At 41.8% G+C, this 18,860-nt stretch overlaps 3 protein-coding genes across 7 annotated transcripts in view; 2 read left to right on the top strand and 1 right to left on the bottom strand.

The window, feature by feature from the left end:
* Nucleotides 1-5,821, top strand: part of NAA25 (N-alpha-acetyltransferase 25, NatB auxiliary subunit) — a 64,558-nt gene extending 58,737 nt beyond the window's left edge. The window contains exon 24 of the mRNA XM_043901650.1: nucleotides 597-5,821. Coding sequence (XP_043757585.1) covers nucleotides 597-719 — 123 coding nt within the window. The 3' untranslated portion in view covers nucleotides 720-5,821. The remainder of the gene's footprint in view (nucleotides 1-596) is intronic.
* A 725-nt stretch (nucleotides 5,822-6,546) lies between these two features.
* On the bottom strand, nucleotides 6,547-13,844 carry ERP29 (endoplasmic reticulum protein 29). The gene is made up of 3 exons (XM_043901663.1): nucleotides 13,537-13,844; nucleotides 8,727-8,865; nucleotides 6,547-7,355 (listed from the first exon to the last, which is right to left on the bottom strand). Exons 1-3 carry the CDS (start codon nucleotides 13,672-13,674, stop codon nucleotides 6,853-6,855), a joined length of 780 nt encoding a protein of 259 aa, XP_043757598.1. The 5' UTR covers nucleotides 13,675-13,844; the 3' UTR covers nucleotides 6,547-6,852.
* The window catches only part of TMEM116 (transmembrane protein 116), a 40,275-nt gene continuing 34,660 nt past the window's right edge, over nucleotides 13,246-18,860 (top strand). The window contains exons 1-2 of one of the 5 annotated variants that reach the window (XM_043901658.1): nucleotides 13,258-13,328; nucleotides 14,226-14,367. The gene's annotated coding sequence lies outside the window, so the exon portion shown is untranslated. Of the gene's footprint in view, nucleotides 13,478-13,928; nucleotides 14,368-18,860 lie in introns of those variants that run through there. The other 4 variants (XM_043901657.1, XM_043901659.1, XM_043901656.1 and 1 more) reach the window with 4 other exon arrangements.

Below are 18,860 nucleotides of genomic sequence, written 5' to 3'. Positions count from 1 at the left end.
TCACGTATTTGAGCAGCCTTAGGAAAACTTTGGTCTTTTTTAGTTGTTTGGCCTCTGGAATCTGTGGACTTTATTAAAATGGAGGGAGGCGTGTCAGTATTGTAGCTAGAAAAGATGATACTGGTAAATTTGATGCCTTTAAAAAGTGGCTGTGATAATGTCTAAATTAATAATAAATTTCTGCTTTTTTCCTGTTTCCTGATGACTCTAATAGTAAGAAATCTCAGTTTTTCTACTTTGTATGTAGCTCATCAGAAAACAGTAGTGACTTTATGGCCAAAGTACTTGGTAATAATTTTTCTGACTTTTTTCCTTGATCAGAAATCTCAATTTTCTGACTTGATATAATTTATAACTAAGATTACTTGAAAGAAAAGTAATGCTAAAGCAACAGGGTCTCAGTGAAAAGTCACATGGAGAAATAGACATCTGTGATGAGTTTAGCCATCTTTGCATTTAATGAAATTGAAAATGACCCACTCCATTGTGATGGAGCTTCTGATGGAGTTAAGTGGTAATTTTAACTTACATGCGAAAAACTATAATCTGGGGGAATGCTTTCTGAGCAAGGCCACTCATTCTTATTTCCTTTGTAGGAAGAGAGAAAATTTTCAAAGACTGTACAAGGGAAAGTGCAGAGCAGTTATCTGCACTCACTTCTGGAAATTGGGGAGCTGCTGAAAAAAAGACTTGAGACCACAAAGAAACTAAAAATTTAAAAGTTAGCGTGAACCACGGGCACTGATGATTCTACAACAGAAAATGACATCATCTTCCCAGGCAAAAACTACATCTGGTTGACCATCATTTTAAATCCAGAACTTCCTCATAAAATGCATGAAGGACTTTGATCGTGAATTAATTTTTTAGGTATTAAATGTATACAACTGATTAAATTATTGTATATAAACCAGAAGCAGGACCCTTGTCTGGGTTTGACCACTTTTTATACATGTTCATATGCATATGGCAGCCACAAGAGAACCCCACTTTTCTTCTTCTCTTCTGTCACCAGAAACATCTGGTGGTGGTGGTTGGTGGTGGGGGTGTCCTATAAAAGCAGCAATAGAAATTAAGCATAAAGCATTGAACTCAGAGCAGCTGAATGGCCCTACCATTATAGCAGTGGGTGTTTTGGTCTGGTCCTTGAGCCTTAGGAAGCAGGAAGCCAGTAGAGGGGGACCATGATTGGGAGCAGGCCCTCCTTCCAGCTGCTTGGCTCCCACAAAACCCAAGGTAGGTACTCAAAGGGCTTCCAATTAAATTTGGCCTAAGCACCTGCCACTGAAGGGCATCACTCAGATGATCACAGGCCCTCGTTTTTCGGCTTAATAATGCCAGTGGCCAAGACATCCCCATCTTAGCTCCTGCGAGAGTTAAATCAGAGACAGGCTTCTGTTAACTTACAGCTGTTTGGAGGGGAAAGTAGGTCAGACCACTTATAAGCCTGCTGAGGACTAGCTTGCTATCTTTCGTCTGTTTGGGAAAGATAGGAATCACTGTTTTAAAGAAGAGAGGTGTACATAATTTATGCAGGCCAAGTCTAATACCAGTGTCATTGGTTTTGTGAGATATATATATATATATATATATTTGCTTTTACACATATACGTATATTTTCAAGCATATATACACGTGTATATATGCTTGAAGATAAAAGATTTAATACTTAGTGTTTTTTAAGTGGGGGGGTTGGGAAGGAAGAAAGGAAAGAATGTATATTAATATGGATTTAATCTAGGTTTTAAGTTTTAGGCTGGCAAAAGGAACATTATCAGTTGGGTTTGAGGTTGCATTTACTTTTTTCAAATGAGAGTTACACCAGGATGGTGTTTTACCTTGTTCACCTGGAGCTCCCCAAGACTGTAGCTTCAGAGGTTGGTCTGACAGAAAAGGTAAACATTGCTCTTGAATATATTACACATTTTATACAATTGCTTTGGTAATTTTTTTGTGTTGGAATCTGTGCTTTTGTCTTTGGTCTTTGTTATCCAAATACCATTAAAGTTAGTAATTCTGAAAAAGCAAAAAAATGAATTTGATAAGGAAATTCAAGTATCTAATGGAGGATTGGTCTTGAAGACCTTCCAAGTCCTTTCCAACTCACTTCTCTAGTGAAATGTGATACTTTTTTTAAAAGCAACCAGAAAGAGCTTGGAAAATCTCTTTATGCAAAACAATTGCATTTTGTTTCCATCATTAAGACTTTCTTAGATTCACAATTTGATAGGGTGATAACTGTCTCAACTTGCAAGGAAACTGTTTTGAAAATTGCTGAATTACCTTTTCAAAATAAGACTTGTTGGAAATCTTAGTCCATCCAGTAATTTCAAAAAACTAGTTTTGATGTTAATTGGTAGCCACAACTGTCATACCCCATCCCAGAAGGAAAGAACTGCTTTGAACAAGATGAATTAAACATTGATTGATTCCAAATCTAATAACATTTCATGAAACTATGGCCTGTTTAGATGGAACTTTGTGTGTGGCGGGGTGGGGCTCTGTGTGTATGGCATGTGTTCTTGAAATGATGTTTCTCTGAATATCCAAAAATACTGTACATAGAAGTAGAAATGCTCTTTGAAACAAGTCTATCAACTGACCATGATCATTCTAGAATATGTGTGCTCAGTGAGCTGGCCTTGGTCCTCAGGGACAGTGTGTGACTCCAGTGGTCTACCTACCTATTTTCTTTCCTAGGGGCATCTGGGTCCTCTACTGGTTTTAGTGACAAATAATGTTACATTGGGGTTATGCTTCTTTGTTACTTACTGATTTCCCTACTAAATGTAGCATTTCAACTAGATCCAACCTCTTACATTTTGAGAGAATTGTAAAAAGAATGAAATTATGCAGAAATGGCCAATATCTTTTATTGATCTGTTCTTTTGGAAACTGTCATGCACTATAAATTGTGTACAGTTAAAAAAAAAAAATATATATATATATATATATTCTTACATGAGTAAAAAGCACCCTCCAGCAATTGTATGTCATTGGTATTTGAAAAGAATTCCCAAATAACTCATTGCTGCTGCTGCTGTTTTTACTTTGTTTGGGTTTTTTGTTTTATTTTGTGTGGAAAATTGATATTTAAAAAAAAAAAGGAAAGGAGAAAAAAAAAAGACTACTGTTTACAGACTGAAATATTACTGCTTTTTATACTACTGAGATCCTAAGTTAAGACTCTCCAAAGCAAACATTTGGTTTAAATCATATATCTGATGTGGATAAGAGAGAAACTTTTAGTGTTCTCCACATAATGGAAAATGTACAAATGCCTAGTTGTGTTGCCCATCAATTTTGTATATTTTCATAATTTTAATTGTTCAAAATTGCATTATATTTTGCAGTCACTATGTTCAATCTGGATTTGTCTTTCATTTTAACTTTTAATATAAAAAGGGGTTTCAGTGTATCTACAGCCTTGTTATTGAAACTCTTCCTACTTTTTTGCTCTGATTTATTAACATGGGAAGCATATATTCTTCCTTCTTCAGAATTAAGTGAAGCATAGCAAATCTACTTTAAACTGGATGGGTTAATTTATATAAAACACTTTCAATTTGGCACTTTTGCCTGGTTCCTTTTTGTTCGTGTTCTTAGAAGCCACAACCTTTTAAATGGTATAATTTATTTCAATTTTGTATTGTTATTATTCCTCAGAAAAATGATAATACTTGTGAATTTAAAATTACTCCAAGGCCACACTAGTCCTTTTAGCACCTTGCACGCTAGTATTCATTAATTAGATTTATACATGTATTGGGCATTTATTTACTGTATGCCAGATTCCACGTTAGGCTATGCTGATATAATGGTAAATGAGACTGTGTATCCTAGTGGCTGAAGTGGGGGAAGAGACAATAAAGATAAATACTAGTTTGTAATTAATTCCTGACTAATAAAATAAGTCAGGGTATATGACAGGCGGGGTCTCCAGAGGACCTCTCAGGTAGTGCCATCTGACCTGAATGAGGAAGAGTCAGTCTTGGAAAAGGGAATCCAAGTCAGAGGCAGCAGACTGCTAAGACTGGGAAAAATGGCTCAAGTGCCTGGGACTTAAAGGAGTGGAAGAGGGGTACAGACTGAGACAGAAGGTGGAGTGGGGATTAGAGCAATCAGGATATTGTAGCCCGGGGAAGGAATAAGATTTCTAAATTCAGTGGGAAGTTACTAGAGGATTTCAGGCAGACTGATGACATGGTTTTTTTAATCCAAGAGTATATGAACCTACAGACTGAGATCAAACGTTTATTCATACATGCAACACAGTGGGAAGAGCTGTTTGTTTTTCTTCCTCGTTTCTTTTCTATCCTGTGATATTAAATGCCCTTAACTGAGCCCTGGAAAAGCCAGTTTTCGCTGCTTCAGTCACGAGTGAGTGCCGCCTCAGCATTTCTTTTTCCCCTTTGAGGAAAAGCGGGCACTTGGCTGTTTCCCACTGCCACTTTTGAGTTCCTCAAAAGGTGGACTCCGGTTTATATTTTTTTCATGTTCCCTGTTTTTGAGATGCTGTCACTGCCTTGATGCAGACGTGTATTTCATAGTAACAAGCAGAGGGTTAGCAACCATGAGCCAAATGCTTATAAAAATTATTTGTGGGGTACCTGTGTTTATGCTTGAGCGTAGAGGTTTTTTGCAACCTCAGCTTCCGCATACCTAGTAAAAGTGGGTCCCAGATAATGTACTGTTTTACAGATGAGAAAGGCAGTTATTGCAGGTAAGGCTACTAAGGCCAGGCAGTAAGGTAAGGGATTGGTTAAGATTCAAACTTTTAAGCATTGATGAAATGAGCTAAAAATCAGAGTTTCCCCATCCCTCCCCATCTCACATTCTTCATCTTGAATCTTAGAGGTTCTCTATTGAAGAACCATTCTTTCCTAAAGCAATTGTAATGCCACTTGTGTGTATATACCACCAATTACCAAGGACTATTAGTAAAATTACCCTTGGCACTATTTGAGATAACTTGCAGGTTCTTTAGAACAGGACTCATGTTGGCTCCAGGGGCTCACTGTGCTTCAGTTTATCTGGAAATTCCCTTAAAAACTGTGTAACATTTGATTCTAGGAAGCCATAGCCTTTATTACAGTCTAGTTAGTAGCATCTGAGCCACACAATATTAGTAATTATATGCTAAGAAGTAGAGGGAAGGAATCCGTTGGATGTGTTAGGGAAGATTTGTGTGTGGCATATACGAATCACTGCAGATTCTAAATGAGAAACACGGTCTACCTTTAATGAAAAATATTTATGCAGAGTCTTAGATGTATGATAATCCAGTCCTATCCAATAGCCCACATTTCTTCAACTCAAGACCCTAGGCTTATAATGATAGAAGGCATGGACCCATCCAATGAAATGCCCGTGGGTGGGTTGCCACTTTTCTCTTTCCCCTTACAATTGAGAAATGAGACCACATTGGAGGACTGAATTTAGTTTTAGAGTTGTTTCTCTACCTGTCATTTGTCTTACTCTAATTTCTAAAAGAGAACAAATACTTCATTCTTTGGAAATGACTCTGTTTAAGGTAGATGAGAAAAAACTAGAACAGCTGAACAAGTTTACCAGTGAGAAGCATGGAAAAAGATCTTCCAGATTTTTCAGTTAGAACTGAAATAATGAGTAGGGGACATATTTAAATTATTGGGCCTAATATATAAATAGTTATTCTTTTGTCAAATGTTGAGAGTATCCATGCTGGCTATGGGCAGGTGTTTAGGTTTGAACATCTTTTTATCTAGTTAGTTTGAATTGTTAGCCTAAGCTGTGTGATTTTTTTTGTTGTTCCATCCAATTAAACATGAGTTTTGCTATATTTTTTGTTTCCAGTGATTTTAAATACCCAATCTGGCTGAAATGGAGGAACAAACAATTTAAAGTTTTATTTGCCAACTCTGCTCAACTTAAATTTCTTTGTGTGGGTGCAGTTAGACATTTTATAAGCTGCAGTTTGATATTTTCAAATAGTTAAGTATGGAATGTGAATGTTACCATGAAGCTTACTATTGCAGTTAATTGCGCATCACTCCTGAGAAGAGATTTGAAAGTCAGTACAGTGCTCTCCCACTCTGCTTATTAAAAAGCTGGTGGTTACTGAGTAATCAACAGCAACAAGGTGACAAGATGGAAAACAATCCCTTTCTAAAGAAATTTTCAAACTGAACTGAGTTATATCATTTAGCTCTCTAAATGCAACTCTTTTAAAGAAACCTACCAGATTATATTGGTAAAACTAAGAATCTGCTATATGTATCTCACGGAGTATGGGCAAGAATATACTACTATTCAACTTCAAGGACCAGAAAACCGATAATGCATTCGACCAGCCCCAGTCAGTCCATCTGAATCTCAACACCTGTGGAAAGGAAATTAAAGGTAGGTCTTGAGCTCAGACTAGTTTCCACAGTGTTACCAGGATAGTCTGTTACCCTGGTAGACCAGAGTCCACACCACCTTAGCTTTAAAAAAACAAGTTCCAAGGAAAAAGCAGGCCACAGGGCAAAGTATAATTTGTAAAAGAAAACTGGATGTCTACAGGTCTACTTAACGAAAACACAGAAACTTTAATTGGGATCAGAATCATACCTGTCAAGAACCTGGGCAGTATACTCCTCTATAGCACCAATTCCTTCTGAGGGGGAATTTCACAAGCCATCTAAGTGTTCACCAGCTATCCCCGACCAGCTATAGAGATGTTCCAAGATATCACAACAGCGTCAGTATCCACGCATGCTCAGATTTCTGGTTTTGTGCCAGTTTTCCTACCACTCCCTTATATCCCAGGAGAGTTTCACAGCCAGAAGGTAACTTACCCCTCCCCACCCCACCAAACCCTGGAGTGCCTTCTCACAGCTCCTCCTTCTCACCCCCCTTCTTCTGGAAGGCAGTCAAAATGTTTAAGCTCTTCTGGAGTTCTTCCTTCTTCCCATCACTCATCTTGTTCTTCTCAATCAGCTTGGTGATCCTGGTCATCTCTGATGCTGGGAAATCCTCACCTTGGTCCAAAATCTTTCCCATGATCTTAAGGTACTGCTCGGCCCACTTCTTGTCAGTCTCCTTCACACTTGCAAGGTTGTCCTGCCCCTGCTTCAAGAGGGACTGGCGGGCCTCTACACCAGAGGCCCTGATGAACTCCCCAGCAAGGGTGTCATATGCAGGCAGGCATCCAGGCATACCTAGGTAGATCCCATGTCCCTTTAGCCAGCGCTGGATGGCTCCAACCTTAACTGCCCCACTATACAGGATTGGGTTCTCAAAGTCCCCATCCTGGAAGAGATAGAAGACCGGGTAGTTCTCTTTGTCCAGCTTGTATTTCTCACTCAGCTCCATATTCAGCTTGTCGCCATAATCTGTGAATGGAAACCAGAAATGAGGAACAAGACCCCAAGGAAGGCATGGCAGGAGGTTGCTGTGAGGCCTGTCTGAGCCGAGGAGAATTCCGGCTGTCAGAATTCCTCCTCTGCTACTTCCTAACCACGTGGCATTAGTCAAGTCCTTTAACCTCTCTAACCTTCATTTTCCTCATCTGAAAAGGGGGAATTCTGCATATTTGTTATACGTGCCACTATGTGCCAGGGGCTGTCCTCTAAGTGCTCGGGACTTAGTTGTGATTAAGAGTACCACACTCCCTGACCTCAAGAGCTTACACTCTTCAAAGGGTGAGAAGAGAGATGATAAAAGAACTTAAGTGATTAGTGCCATGACAAAAATGAAACGGTGACACAGTGACTGGGTGAGAAGGCCTCCCTGTGAAGGTGACATGAACTGATGGAGCCGAAAACGAAGCAGCCAGACATATCAAGATGTGGGAAGAGTGTTTCAGGCAGAAAGGACTGCAAGTGCAAAAGCTCTGAGGCAGTAATGAGCTGCGTGTGTGTAAGGATTACAAAGTATAGTCTGGCTGGAGCTAAGGGAATGTGTGGTAGGTAATGAACATGGCCCCTAACACTTGAGGGCTGTTGGGAGGGCCCAATAAGGGGATATGTGCAGATTAACCTGGCAGAGTTAAGTGTTTAATATGTGGTGGTGGTTGTTTTGGTCTTTCAGATGTGTCTGACTCCTTTGCGACCCCATGGACATAGCCCATTAGTCTCCTCTGTCCAGGGATTGCCCAGGCAAGAATACTGGAGTGGGTTGCCATTCCCTCCTCCAGGGCGTCTTCCCGACCCAGGGATTGAACCTGCGTCTCCTCCATTGGCAGGTGGATTCTTTACCCACCAGGGAAGTCCAACATGTGGTAGCTGTTACTATTTGCTATGTCTTTCCCAACAGGCAGTAGCAGCCCCAAGGGCTGACACGATGACAACTAGTTGCTTATACCTCGCCAAGACCACCTATTACTGGGTAGTGGTATAGGAAGTGTGGGGTTCCAATCCTAGGTCGATCACTTTATAATCTTGAGCAAGTTTCCCTAAGCATCTGTTTCTTCATTTGGGGATCATAAAACTTTTCACAGAGCTGCCACAAGGATGACATACACGTAAAACACTTAGCACAGTGGCCTGGCACATAGTAAACATTTGAGCTGAGTTTCTGTGGTCATAGAATCTGCTCAAGCCAAGCCTGTCGTGGGTACCAGACTCCTTGAAAGGCAATGACCCCATTTACACTAGACATGTGTGGCTCAGACAGGAAGATGCTGGGGTGTTCTGACAAATAGGGAAGTAACCCCTAGTTTATTCCCCCTCTGCCCTCCTCAGTCATTCCAGACTTATCCATACCTGAGATCCCCACCTCTGCCACCAGGAGATCATCACTGGAAGCTGAGTTTTCAGCCAGACGCTTGAACTCATCCTGCTTCTCACCATAGGGGTACTGGGTGTCAAACTTCACCAGGACGAACTTGCTTTTGGGAATGACCTGAGGGCATATAGAGCTGAGCAAGTGAGGGTTCCCAAGGACCTTTGGGGTTAATTCCGTTTCCCAAGGGAAACCAAGAGTGGAAACCAAGCCCACAGGGGAGATAAGCTTTCACAGTCATTCATTCGTTCCTTCATCCCTCGATTCATTTAATCATCTGATGATGTTTGCTGTGTCCCGGGGACCCCATTAAGTAGTTGCTCACACTAATCAAACTGTCCGCAATAAACAATGCTGTAGATGTTCTAAGGCCTTCTCTTCCAGTGGCCCTTTTGGTAAGACTAAGGAAGCCTACCCTTAGCGCACACTAGGTTAGCCCCTGTCATGCCCATCATCCCAGGGGACCTTTCCATGGCAAGGGACCAACCAACCATCTATAAAGGAGCTGGTACCATGAAAGACGCTCTGGTGAGGAGGTCCAGAGTTTGAACTCTGCAATTTTAGGGTTCACAGGAAGCTGCTGAGAGGCTAGGCTTGCGACAATGTTCCCTCTCTAAACCAGGTAGATCAGTTTAGATTGGTTAACATAGGCAGTTATGCTAGATCTCTAGGATCTAAACTGTCAAGATCAAGATTTTTATTTTAATTGTAAAATTTACATCACATAAAATTTGCCATTTTAAAGTGTACAATTCAGTGGAATTTATCACATTAACTATGCTGCACAACCATCACTAATACCTACTTCCAGAATATTTTCCATTTTCATCATTGAAAAGGAACCACATATCCATTAAGCAGTCATTCCTCAGTCCTCCTCCTAAGTGACCTTTTGTGTGTGGCTTCTTTCACTTAGCATAATGTTTTCAAGATTCATTCATGCTGTAGCATGCATCAGTATTTCATTCCTTTTTATGGTCAAATAAATATTCCATTGTATGGATATATCATATTTTGTTTATCCATGCATCAGTTGAGGGATATTTGAGTTGTTTCTACCTTATGGTTATTTGTGAATAGTGTTGTTATAAACATTTGTGTACAGGCTTTTGTCTAAACACCTCTTTTCAGCTCTTCTGGGAACATACCTAGGAGTGGAACTACATATAGGAATTCTATGTTTAACTTAACGAGAAAATGCAAAACTTCACTTTGATGGTTTTACCCAATGCACAGATTTTTATCTAATAAGCTCCCTCAGGTCAATAGCACTGCCTTCCCTCCTACAACCTTTTATTTTTCTAATCAAAGTCATCATGGCTGGTTAATTTTTCAACACGCAATCACTGCTGTAGTTAAATCAAGCTGACACTATTCCAGTTTTTGTCAGTCCGTGTTCCTTGTTTGATGTCCATTTGGTTTTAAAAAATATATAACAGTGCCCAGGGACACAAGGGAAGAGGGAAAAGGGTCCAGAACACGTAATCTTTAAATGGTCACTGATCCCCAGAAGTCTGAGCTCTGGAGCCTAAAAAGCAGGGAAGACTTAAAAATATAAATCAGATCACATCCCTCTGGCCCATTTAGTCTTATTTTAGTTTCAACAAAACATGCCCACTCAGGTCCTTTTCATTTGCTGTCTCTACTGGCTGGAGTGCCCTTTCCCTGGTCCTTTCCATGGTTATCAAAGTTGAGTACAAATAAACTATCATAACAGAGAGGCCTCCTGCACTCATACCATCTAATTCTGCTTCCTTTCCATCATACTCTATCATGCTACCCTGCACCAGTTTCTTCATTAGTCACTCTCTGAAATCCTTATTTGCTTGTTGTCAGTCCTCTCCACTAGAATATACATTTATGAGAGTAAGGACCCTCTGACCTGTTTTCTGCTGTATCCCTAGTGCCCAACAGCACCTAGCATGTGACAGATACTCCAAAAATATCTAATAAATGAACAAAGCCAGGGTAGGCTTTGGTAGCAGATGCAACATGTCCAAGGAGAAAATTTTTTTACGAAAACACATGATATAATATTAATAATCACGTCTCTGTGTGTGTGTGTGTGTGTGTTAGGTCACTCAGTCGTGTCCGACTCTGTGACCCCATGGACCATAGCTCACCAGGCTCCTCTGTCCATGGAATTCTCCAGACAAGAATACTGGAGTGTATTGCCACTCCCTTCTCCAGGATTAATAATCATACAGTGGTTTAATACTGAAATAGAATAGAGAGGACTTCATCTTTTATTTTCACCATTTTTAGCCATCACAGAATGGTTTTGAATGGCAAAGTGAAAGTGAAAATCACTAAGTCATGTCCGACTCTTTGCAACCCCAAGGACTATGTAATCCATGGAATTCTCCAGGCCAGAATACTGGAGTGGGTAGCCTTTCCCTTCTCCAGGGGATCTTCCCAACCCAGGGATCGAACCCAGGTCTCCTGCACTGCAGGTGGATTCTTTACCAGCTGAGCCACAAGGGAAGCCCTTGTTTGAAAGGCAAACATTGCATGATTCATTTTTTCTTGTTCTTTTATTCAATCTGTACCTTTGAACTGCTTTAGAAATCTCTCTCCTTTCCTCATCCTTGAGGAATCTGCTCCACATTAACCTACATTTAGGCATCTTGTTTCTTCAATGTATTGATGAGTTCATCATCCATTCATTGAATAAAAAGGTACTGACAGCCTATCATTGCCAGGCACTGTTCTAAGTGAACATAAAAGTAAAGCAAACAGACAGGGTCTCTTATTTTTAGTGATCGTAAAGGGCAAGAAGCAAACAAACAAAAAACAACACTGGAGATCATAGAAAGACCCCTGGGGTAACCCTAGGAAGCTCCCTTTTGTTCTGCAGTGATGGAAGAGAGTGAGATTTAAAAACAGACTGGAAAAAACATTTGTTCATTCAACAGATTATTACTGAGCATTTTCTAGGTAACAGGTAAACTGCTAGGTCGTGCAGATGATCAGTGAACAAGATAGACAAGGTAGTTCTTCACAAGTATATAATATTCTAGTGTGGGAGACGATACACTAGACAAGAAAAAAAAATCAGTGATGTGAGTGAGTTCAGAGAAATCAGAGCAATGTGACTGGCACTTCAGACTGCACGAGGGGGAAATCTGAGAAAGCTAGTGTTAATCGCTCATTCGTGTGCAACTCTGCAACCCTGTGGACTGCAGCCTGCCAGGATCCTCTGTCCATGGGGATTCTCCAGGCAAGAATACTGCAGTGGGTAACCATTCCCTTCTCCAGGGGATTTCCCAGACCCAGGATGGAACCCAGGTTTCCTGCACTACAGGCAGATTTTTTCCTGTCTGAGCCACCAGAAAAACCCGTGGAGTGGAGGGGGTGGAGGAAATTTGAAAAGGTAACCTTTAACCCAAGCCTGAATGAAGAGGAGCAACCAACCTTTCAAAGATTGGGCAAAGAATGTTCTAGTCACAAAGAACTCCAAGTACAAGGGCCTAAGGCAATAAGGAGCTAGGAACAGCCAGAGGACAGAGCACCACAAGTGTGGTTGAAGCAGAGGGGACAAAAAGGTGAATCGTTAAGGTCTGATGAGAGGAGAGGGAAGCAGGTATCAGATTATGCAGGAATTCAGCTACTGTGTGGACTGAGAGGCTCCAGAGTGAAAATCTGGAGACTAGTGAGGAAACTACTTAAGATACAGCCTAGACTAGGGTGGTAGCTATAAAGATGGAGACACACCAATCAATGAGGAAATACTCCTACCATTAACAGTGCGAAGTTTCCCTCTAAGTCACATTTGGTCTGTGATATTACCCCATATCCATGTTTGGGTGGTAGCAGGTTCCCTTTGCCAAGAAAGGCCCCCAAAGCAAAGGGTTCTGTGGGGGTGTGCCTGACAACCAACTGGTCATACCTACACTTTTGAATTCCTGAAACTTTGCATTCAATGAGCCACAGGTGCCAACTCCACAACGGGGAACCCTTTCAAAAATATTTGAGTTCAATCGACTGAGACAGATTTAGAGCTCCACTTCTTGGTTTCACTTCCCAGCAATGGGTATTAAGAAAATAAAACGACTGGCTCTCTTCTCAACACTCAGCTTTCCCATCACAATGGGCGAGGTTAAAAAGGTGCAAAATTAGAGGACTGGGACTGCATTCAGCCTTCAATATTCCCAACGACCTTCTACCCAGGCCAAGACCCCAATCCTGTAAATATGGAGGCAGGGGTAGAGGCGAATCCTTCCATGTCTCGACCAGATTTTATCTGTCACCAAGCCCAAGACATTCACTACAGGGTGGACGAACCGAAACTTATTCTTAAAACCTGCACTTTTTAAGGAGACGCAGATTATCTATACAGTAGTTGCAATCGAAGCCAACGCGTGAGGGGCGCTGAAACGCAGGCTAACAAGCCACGCGTTTCGACCTTCGCTCCAGGTCCGCTTGGAGCCTGGGGGCATCCGCCTCGCACCGCCCTCCGGTTCTCCTACTTGGGACTCAAGGATTGGATCCCGCCCGGCACCGCCCTCTTCCCTTAGGCTACTGGAAGACTGCATCTCCGCAATTCTTCAGCAAAAGAGGAAGCAAATGCAAATACTGCAAAGGTGCTTGGGGACCCTCGATCATACGCTCTCTGGTCAGGATACGGTCTCGGCCCAGAGTCCGTCAGTCCTACAGGACGGTGGGAAGTCTCCCCGGACCGTCGCTACAGACCACCTCCTGCCAGCTCTCAGTCCCCTGCGTCCCCTCACGGGTGCGCGCTCCCCTGGGCGGTCTGGCTGCACCTGCGCGCGAGATCCCTGGCCCCTTTACCTTGTAGAAAGTGACTGTATCCAGGGGAAGGGCGCCCTTGGTGTGCAGGCCACTGCTGTCTTGCGGAGCGGAGAGGAGGAACAGAAGAAGGGGAAATAATGGGGAGAGAGAAGCGGCGCGGGGAATGGCGGCAGCCATGACGCCGGGTTCTGGCAGTAGGTGCTGGGAAGGCTGTAGTGGAGGAAACGCCGAGCCTGGGACCACGTAGTTTAGGCGGGCAGGGGCGGGTACGCGCACGTGTACTGCCCACCAGGCTCACGCCAGCCTAGGCTGAGAGTGAGGAGCCACGTGAGGGGCGGGGAAATGGAGCTGCCGCGCGTGCGCACTCGGCGAAGCCCACGCGGGTCGAGGGTGAGAGGGCGGGGCCGCGTAGGGGGGCGGGGGGCGGACGGCAGTGCTGGGGAGGCTGGGGGAGGGGATAAGGAAGCGGAGGAGGAGAAGGACAGTCTGCTGCGCACGCGCACTCTGTGAGGTTGGCCATCCCCCTGGCTTTTCCGGTCATCCTCCGCGTGAAACGCGGCGTGAAGCTCGTGTTCGGTGTGTTTGCAACTTTTCGTTTGCTGTCTCTCTTCTTTTTCGAAGGCGACGAGGCAGGCCTTCATTTGTTTCTGCCTCTAGCCTGTCAGGCAGTCGGCTGGGACCTGTTGCTACTCTGTTAATCAGTCTGACAACAACTACCCCTCCGGCAGGTGGCCCAGTATTTTCCTCAGTCAGTCACACTCCGCTCCCTCAGCCGCGACCGGAGTTGGACAGTGAGACTCGACTCTTCGTCAGTGTGGCGGTCAGGCCTTTTCTGCCGCTGCCCCAGTCCGATATTAGGCTTGCTCTGTGGTGAGTGCCTCACCAGGGAGGCTCCGGGCTCCTATAAAAATAGGCTTCCTTGAAAGTTGACATAGGACATAGGTCTACCTATGTTCTAGGCTCTCTGAAAAATTTTTTGAAAGTTCTAGTAATTGTCTTCAACCAGTGTTTTTTCGGGGTAGTTTGCACCATATCCTGGTTTTGCCCACGGGAATACAGAATGCAGAGCTGTGTACTGAGCAGACTCAGTGGTGGGAGGTAGAGACGCGAAATAGCCTTATAACCATTATAATGTAATTGGTAGAAAATAAAACTATTAATTTTGTGCAAACACAAATGGAGATTCAGTCAGCCAGGAGTGTCAAGGAAAGTTCTGGATGGGAAAACCTCTGGTGGCTGGGTCTTGAAAGAAGAGGTGTTTACAAGGCAAACACCGAAGAGTATTTCTAGCAAGGGGGAAAGTATAATGAATCTGTGGCGGTAAACGGGGGTTGTGTTGTTAAGGGTCTCATCAAGATAAAAGGTTTGGAGTCACCAGAGGTTTTTACCCAGGAGAGTGACTTAGTTTTGCTGTCACTCAACAATAAACGGGGTGCATTGGAAGGCAGAAAGCTGAGGGCAGAGAAATTCATTGCAGTAGTCTAGGTGGGAGAGACTAAGATCCTGTAATAGATCCTAACAGTAAAGATGAAGAGATGAGGATGGGATTGAGAAAATTTTATAGGGTAGAATTCACAAGACTTGATGAAGAAATGGATGTGCTGATAAAAGAATAAGTTATATAACACATTATACGGGGCTTAACATCGAATTAACCATTGTGTTGTTGTATAGTCACTGCGTCGTGTCCGACTCTTTTGCCACCCCAGGGACAGTAGCCCACTAAGCTCCTCTGTCCATGGGATTCTCCAGGCAAGAATATAGGGGTGGGTAGCCATTTACTTCTCCAGGGGATCTTCTTAACCCAGGGATCGAACCCCTGTGTGCTCCATCTCCTGCACTGGCAGGTGGATTCTTCTCATTGGGCCTCCTGGGAAGCCCAGAGTAACCATTGCATGTGTCCAATAAATGTGTGTGTGTGTGCGCGTGTGTATGTATGTATGTATAAGAGAGTCATCAAAGATAATAGCCAATCTTGGGTGGCCAGTTTAGATAGAAATTTTGAGAGAACCCTCTGTGTGTGTGTTGGGAAGGTTCAGAAACATTTGAGGTTTTCCCTAGTAAATTATTAAATAAAATGTGCCACATAGACAGATGAATAGAAGTTAGAGGAAGGGATAATTACTGTGAGGTAAAGTGGTTTAAAAAGTCTTCATGTAGAAGGTGGAAATGGAGTTAAGCCTTAGAAGAAAGAATGTTTTAGATGAAGAACAAATTAAGAAGGAGAAGTTGTAATGAACATGATGCTTTGGGGAATGACTAGCTTGGCTTGAAGGAGTTCTTGAAACAGAAAGTTAAGACAGTTTTAAGCCCAGTTAGGGGAAAATCTTGAAAATCAAATGCTGTTTTGTCCTGTAGTCAATGTGTGCTTGTGTGCTTAGTCACTTAGTCATGTCTGACTCTTTGTGACCCCAGGCTCCTCTGTCCACGGGGATTCTCCAGGCAAAAAGACTGGAGTGGGTTGCCATGCCCTCCTCCAGGGGATCTTCCCAACCCAAGGGTCAAACGCAGGTCTCCCACATTGCAGGGAAGCCACCAGGGAAGTCCCCTGTAGTCAATAAGGAGCTATTCACTTCTGCATCCTGTGGTAGTTAGTATGATTGATCAGGAGTGACTTTCTAGTCACGATTTGCTTAGAAGTGGGTTTTGAAAAAAGTGAGTGGTTTGGTTGGAGAGGAAAGGGAAATGCTGGGACTTTTGCTATGAATTGCAAACATATAATAACTGTATTAAGCTCCCTTTTAATAATGCACTGGTCTCAGTTAGTTACCTCATGATATAATTAGATTTCTTGGCTTCTAGATTTCTTGACAACCATCGTCTACACAAACAAGCCAAGTATAAGTCTCCATATTTAGGAAGTCATAAAATCCCAGTTGACACTTGTGGAAAATCAAAAGGCTTACCCTGGGTCTTGTATGGAAGTAGGAAGGAGGAGGCGGCAAGGCATGTTTCTTTAAGAAGGAAGGAAAAGGACATGGTCTGCTGAGACAACTAATATATAAATTCTCCCATCTTTTTTTCCTAACATCATCAAGCTGATGACCCCCCAATGTCACTGACCTCTTTGCTGTTTCTCCTATACACAAGGCATGTTCCTGCCTCAGAGCTTTTATACTGACTTTCTCTCTCTAGAACAGTTTTTCTTCAAGATACTCATATGGCTGGCTCCTTCATTTCCCTCAAGCCTTTGCATAAATGTCAGCTTCCTAAGATCTACCCTGACCATCCTTGAAAAAATAGGTCCTCTCTGATACCTCCCTGCTTTCCATCTCTCTTCCCCCTTATTTTTTTCTCCATAGCACTCTTCAACTTAACATACTGTATAATTTTTTTATTTTACTTAGTATCTGTTTCCCATGAAGGACGGATTTTGTTTTGTTTTTCTTTTTGTTTTGTCTGTTGGGTTTACTGTTCCCAGCACCTGGCACAGTGTCTGGCACATGGTAGCTGCTCAGTACATTCTTGTTCTGTGAATAAATGAATCAAGTCAATGAGAGAGAAACTATTCCATGCCTATCTTTCAAAATTTCATTGATTCTTTCTTCATTCCCTTCTTAGATCACATATTGTTCTTTGGCACTATCCTCTCACTTAGAGCTAATTGCTTTTCCCCTGCAAGGTTTTGGTCATATTAACAGGAGTTCTTTTGACAGAGATGAACACTTAAGGCAGACTTCTCGTTAAAAAATTGTTACAGAAGGAAGATTTGCTCCACAGTATTTTCTCCAAGCCCCGTACTCCTTTAAGAAGGCTTCAATATTTAATAACCATTTACTGAACATCTTTTACTCACACACTTCTGGGGACAAAGGTTACACTGGTGAAAAAAACAGATTGCCCCCTGCAGTCCTAGAGGAGAGACTAACATTAAGTACTTATACAAAAAAATATACAATTACAAGTCTACCATCCTTTTTCCTTATAAAAATGGCTTAATTATCAATGGCTTTCTGCAATTTCTATGACTTCTAGCAATTTCTACAGTTTTCTACAACTTTAGCAATTTTTCCAGTTTTACATGAACGCTCACATTTCATTCAGTGGTTTATTGGGTTAACCTGCAAGTTTTACCAAAGCCCTGGAGTATAATTTGTTCAGGCGAGAAGTGGGGTGTTCATTTAGAGCAGTCAGCTGCTCTCTTACAATGTTTATCTTCAGTTCCCTCTTACAGTGTTTGTTTTACACTTTTTATTCTAAATATCATTCTTTTCAGTAGGAAAGACAGAAACATGTTATCCGTTAATTGTTACATCATGAATTTCAGCAATGGGAAATATCCTTCCTTGCTTTTGTCCCAAACTTCATTTTTTTTTTGGACATTAGAGTTTTGAGATACAACTTAGATACCATACAATTCATCCTTTTAAAGTATACAGTTCAGTGGTTTCCAGTAGAATTGGACAACTATCCCCACTAGTTAATTTTAGAATATTTTTATCACCCTAAAAAGAAAGCCTGTACCCATTAGCAGTCACTCCCCAGTTCCCTCCCAAACTTTCTTGCCGGAGACAACACTAATTTACTTTCTGTAGCTGTAAATTTGCCTGTTTTGGACTTTTTGTATGAATGAAATTGTATAATATGTTGCCCTTTTGATTAGATTTTTCACCTAGCCTAATGACTTCAAGGTTCATCCATGATGTAGCATGTATCAGTACTTCTTTTAACTGCTGAATAATATTCCACTGTACTGGTATAGCACATTTTATTAACACATTTATGTGTTCACCAATTGATGGACATTTGCGTTGTTTCTACTTTTTGTCTATTATGCATAACACTATTATGAATATTTGTGTCAAAATTCTTGTGTGAGCATAATGTTTTAATCTCTTAGGTGTATACCTAGAAGTAGGACTGGGTTTATACCTAGGAGCTGAACCATACAGGATATATTTAACCTTTTGTGAAACTGACAAAGTAGCTGCAATATTTTACATATCCATCAGGAATATATGAAGTTTCCTGTTTCTCAACATCTTCATCCACTTGCTACTGCCTTTTATTATAGCCATCCTAGTAGGAGTGAAATGTCATCTCATTGTGATTTTAATTTGTATCTTCCTAGTGGCTTACGATGTTGATCATCTTTTCATATGTTTATTGGTTATTTGTATAATTTCTGGGATAAGCCTCTAATTTTAAGCCTTTGCCTATGAATTCCCTGGTGGTCCAGTGGTTGAGGCTTTTTGCTTTCACTGCCAGAGCTCAGGTTGGATCCCTGGTTGGGGAACTAAGATCCTACAGGCTGTGAAGTGCAGGAAAAACAAAATAAAACCTGTTGCCAATTTTTAAATTGGATTGTATTATTGAGTTATAGGAATTCTCTATCTATATACAAATCCCCTTATTAGACATGT

The sequence above is a fragment of the Cervus elaphus genome, chromosome 5, assembly GCF_910594005.1.
Source record: "Cervus elaphus chromosome 5, mCerEla1.1, whole genome shotgun sequence".
In the NCBI taxonomy this organism is placed as follows: domain Eukaryota; kingdom Metazoa; phylum Chordata; class Mammalia; order Artiodactyla; family Cervidae; genus Cervus; species Cervus elaphus.
The sequence above is the reverse complement of the archived record's forward strand: the minus strand, read 5'-3'. Positions and strand labels throughout refer to the sequence as shown.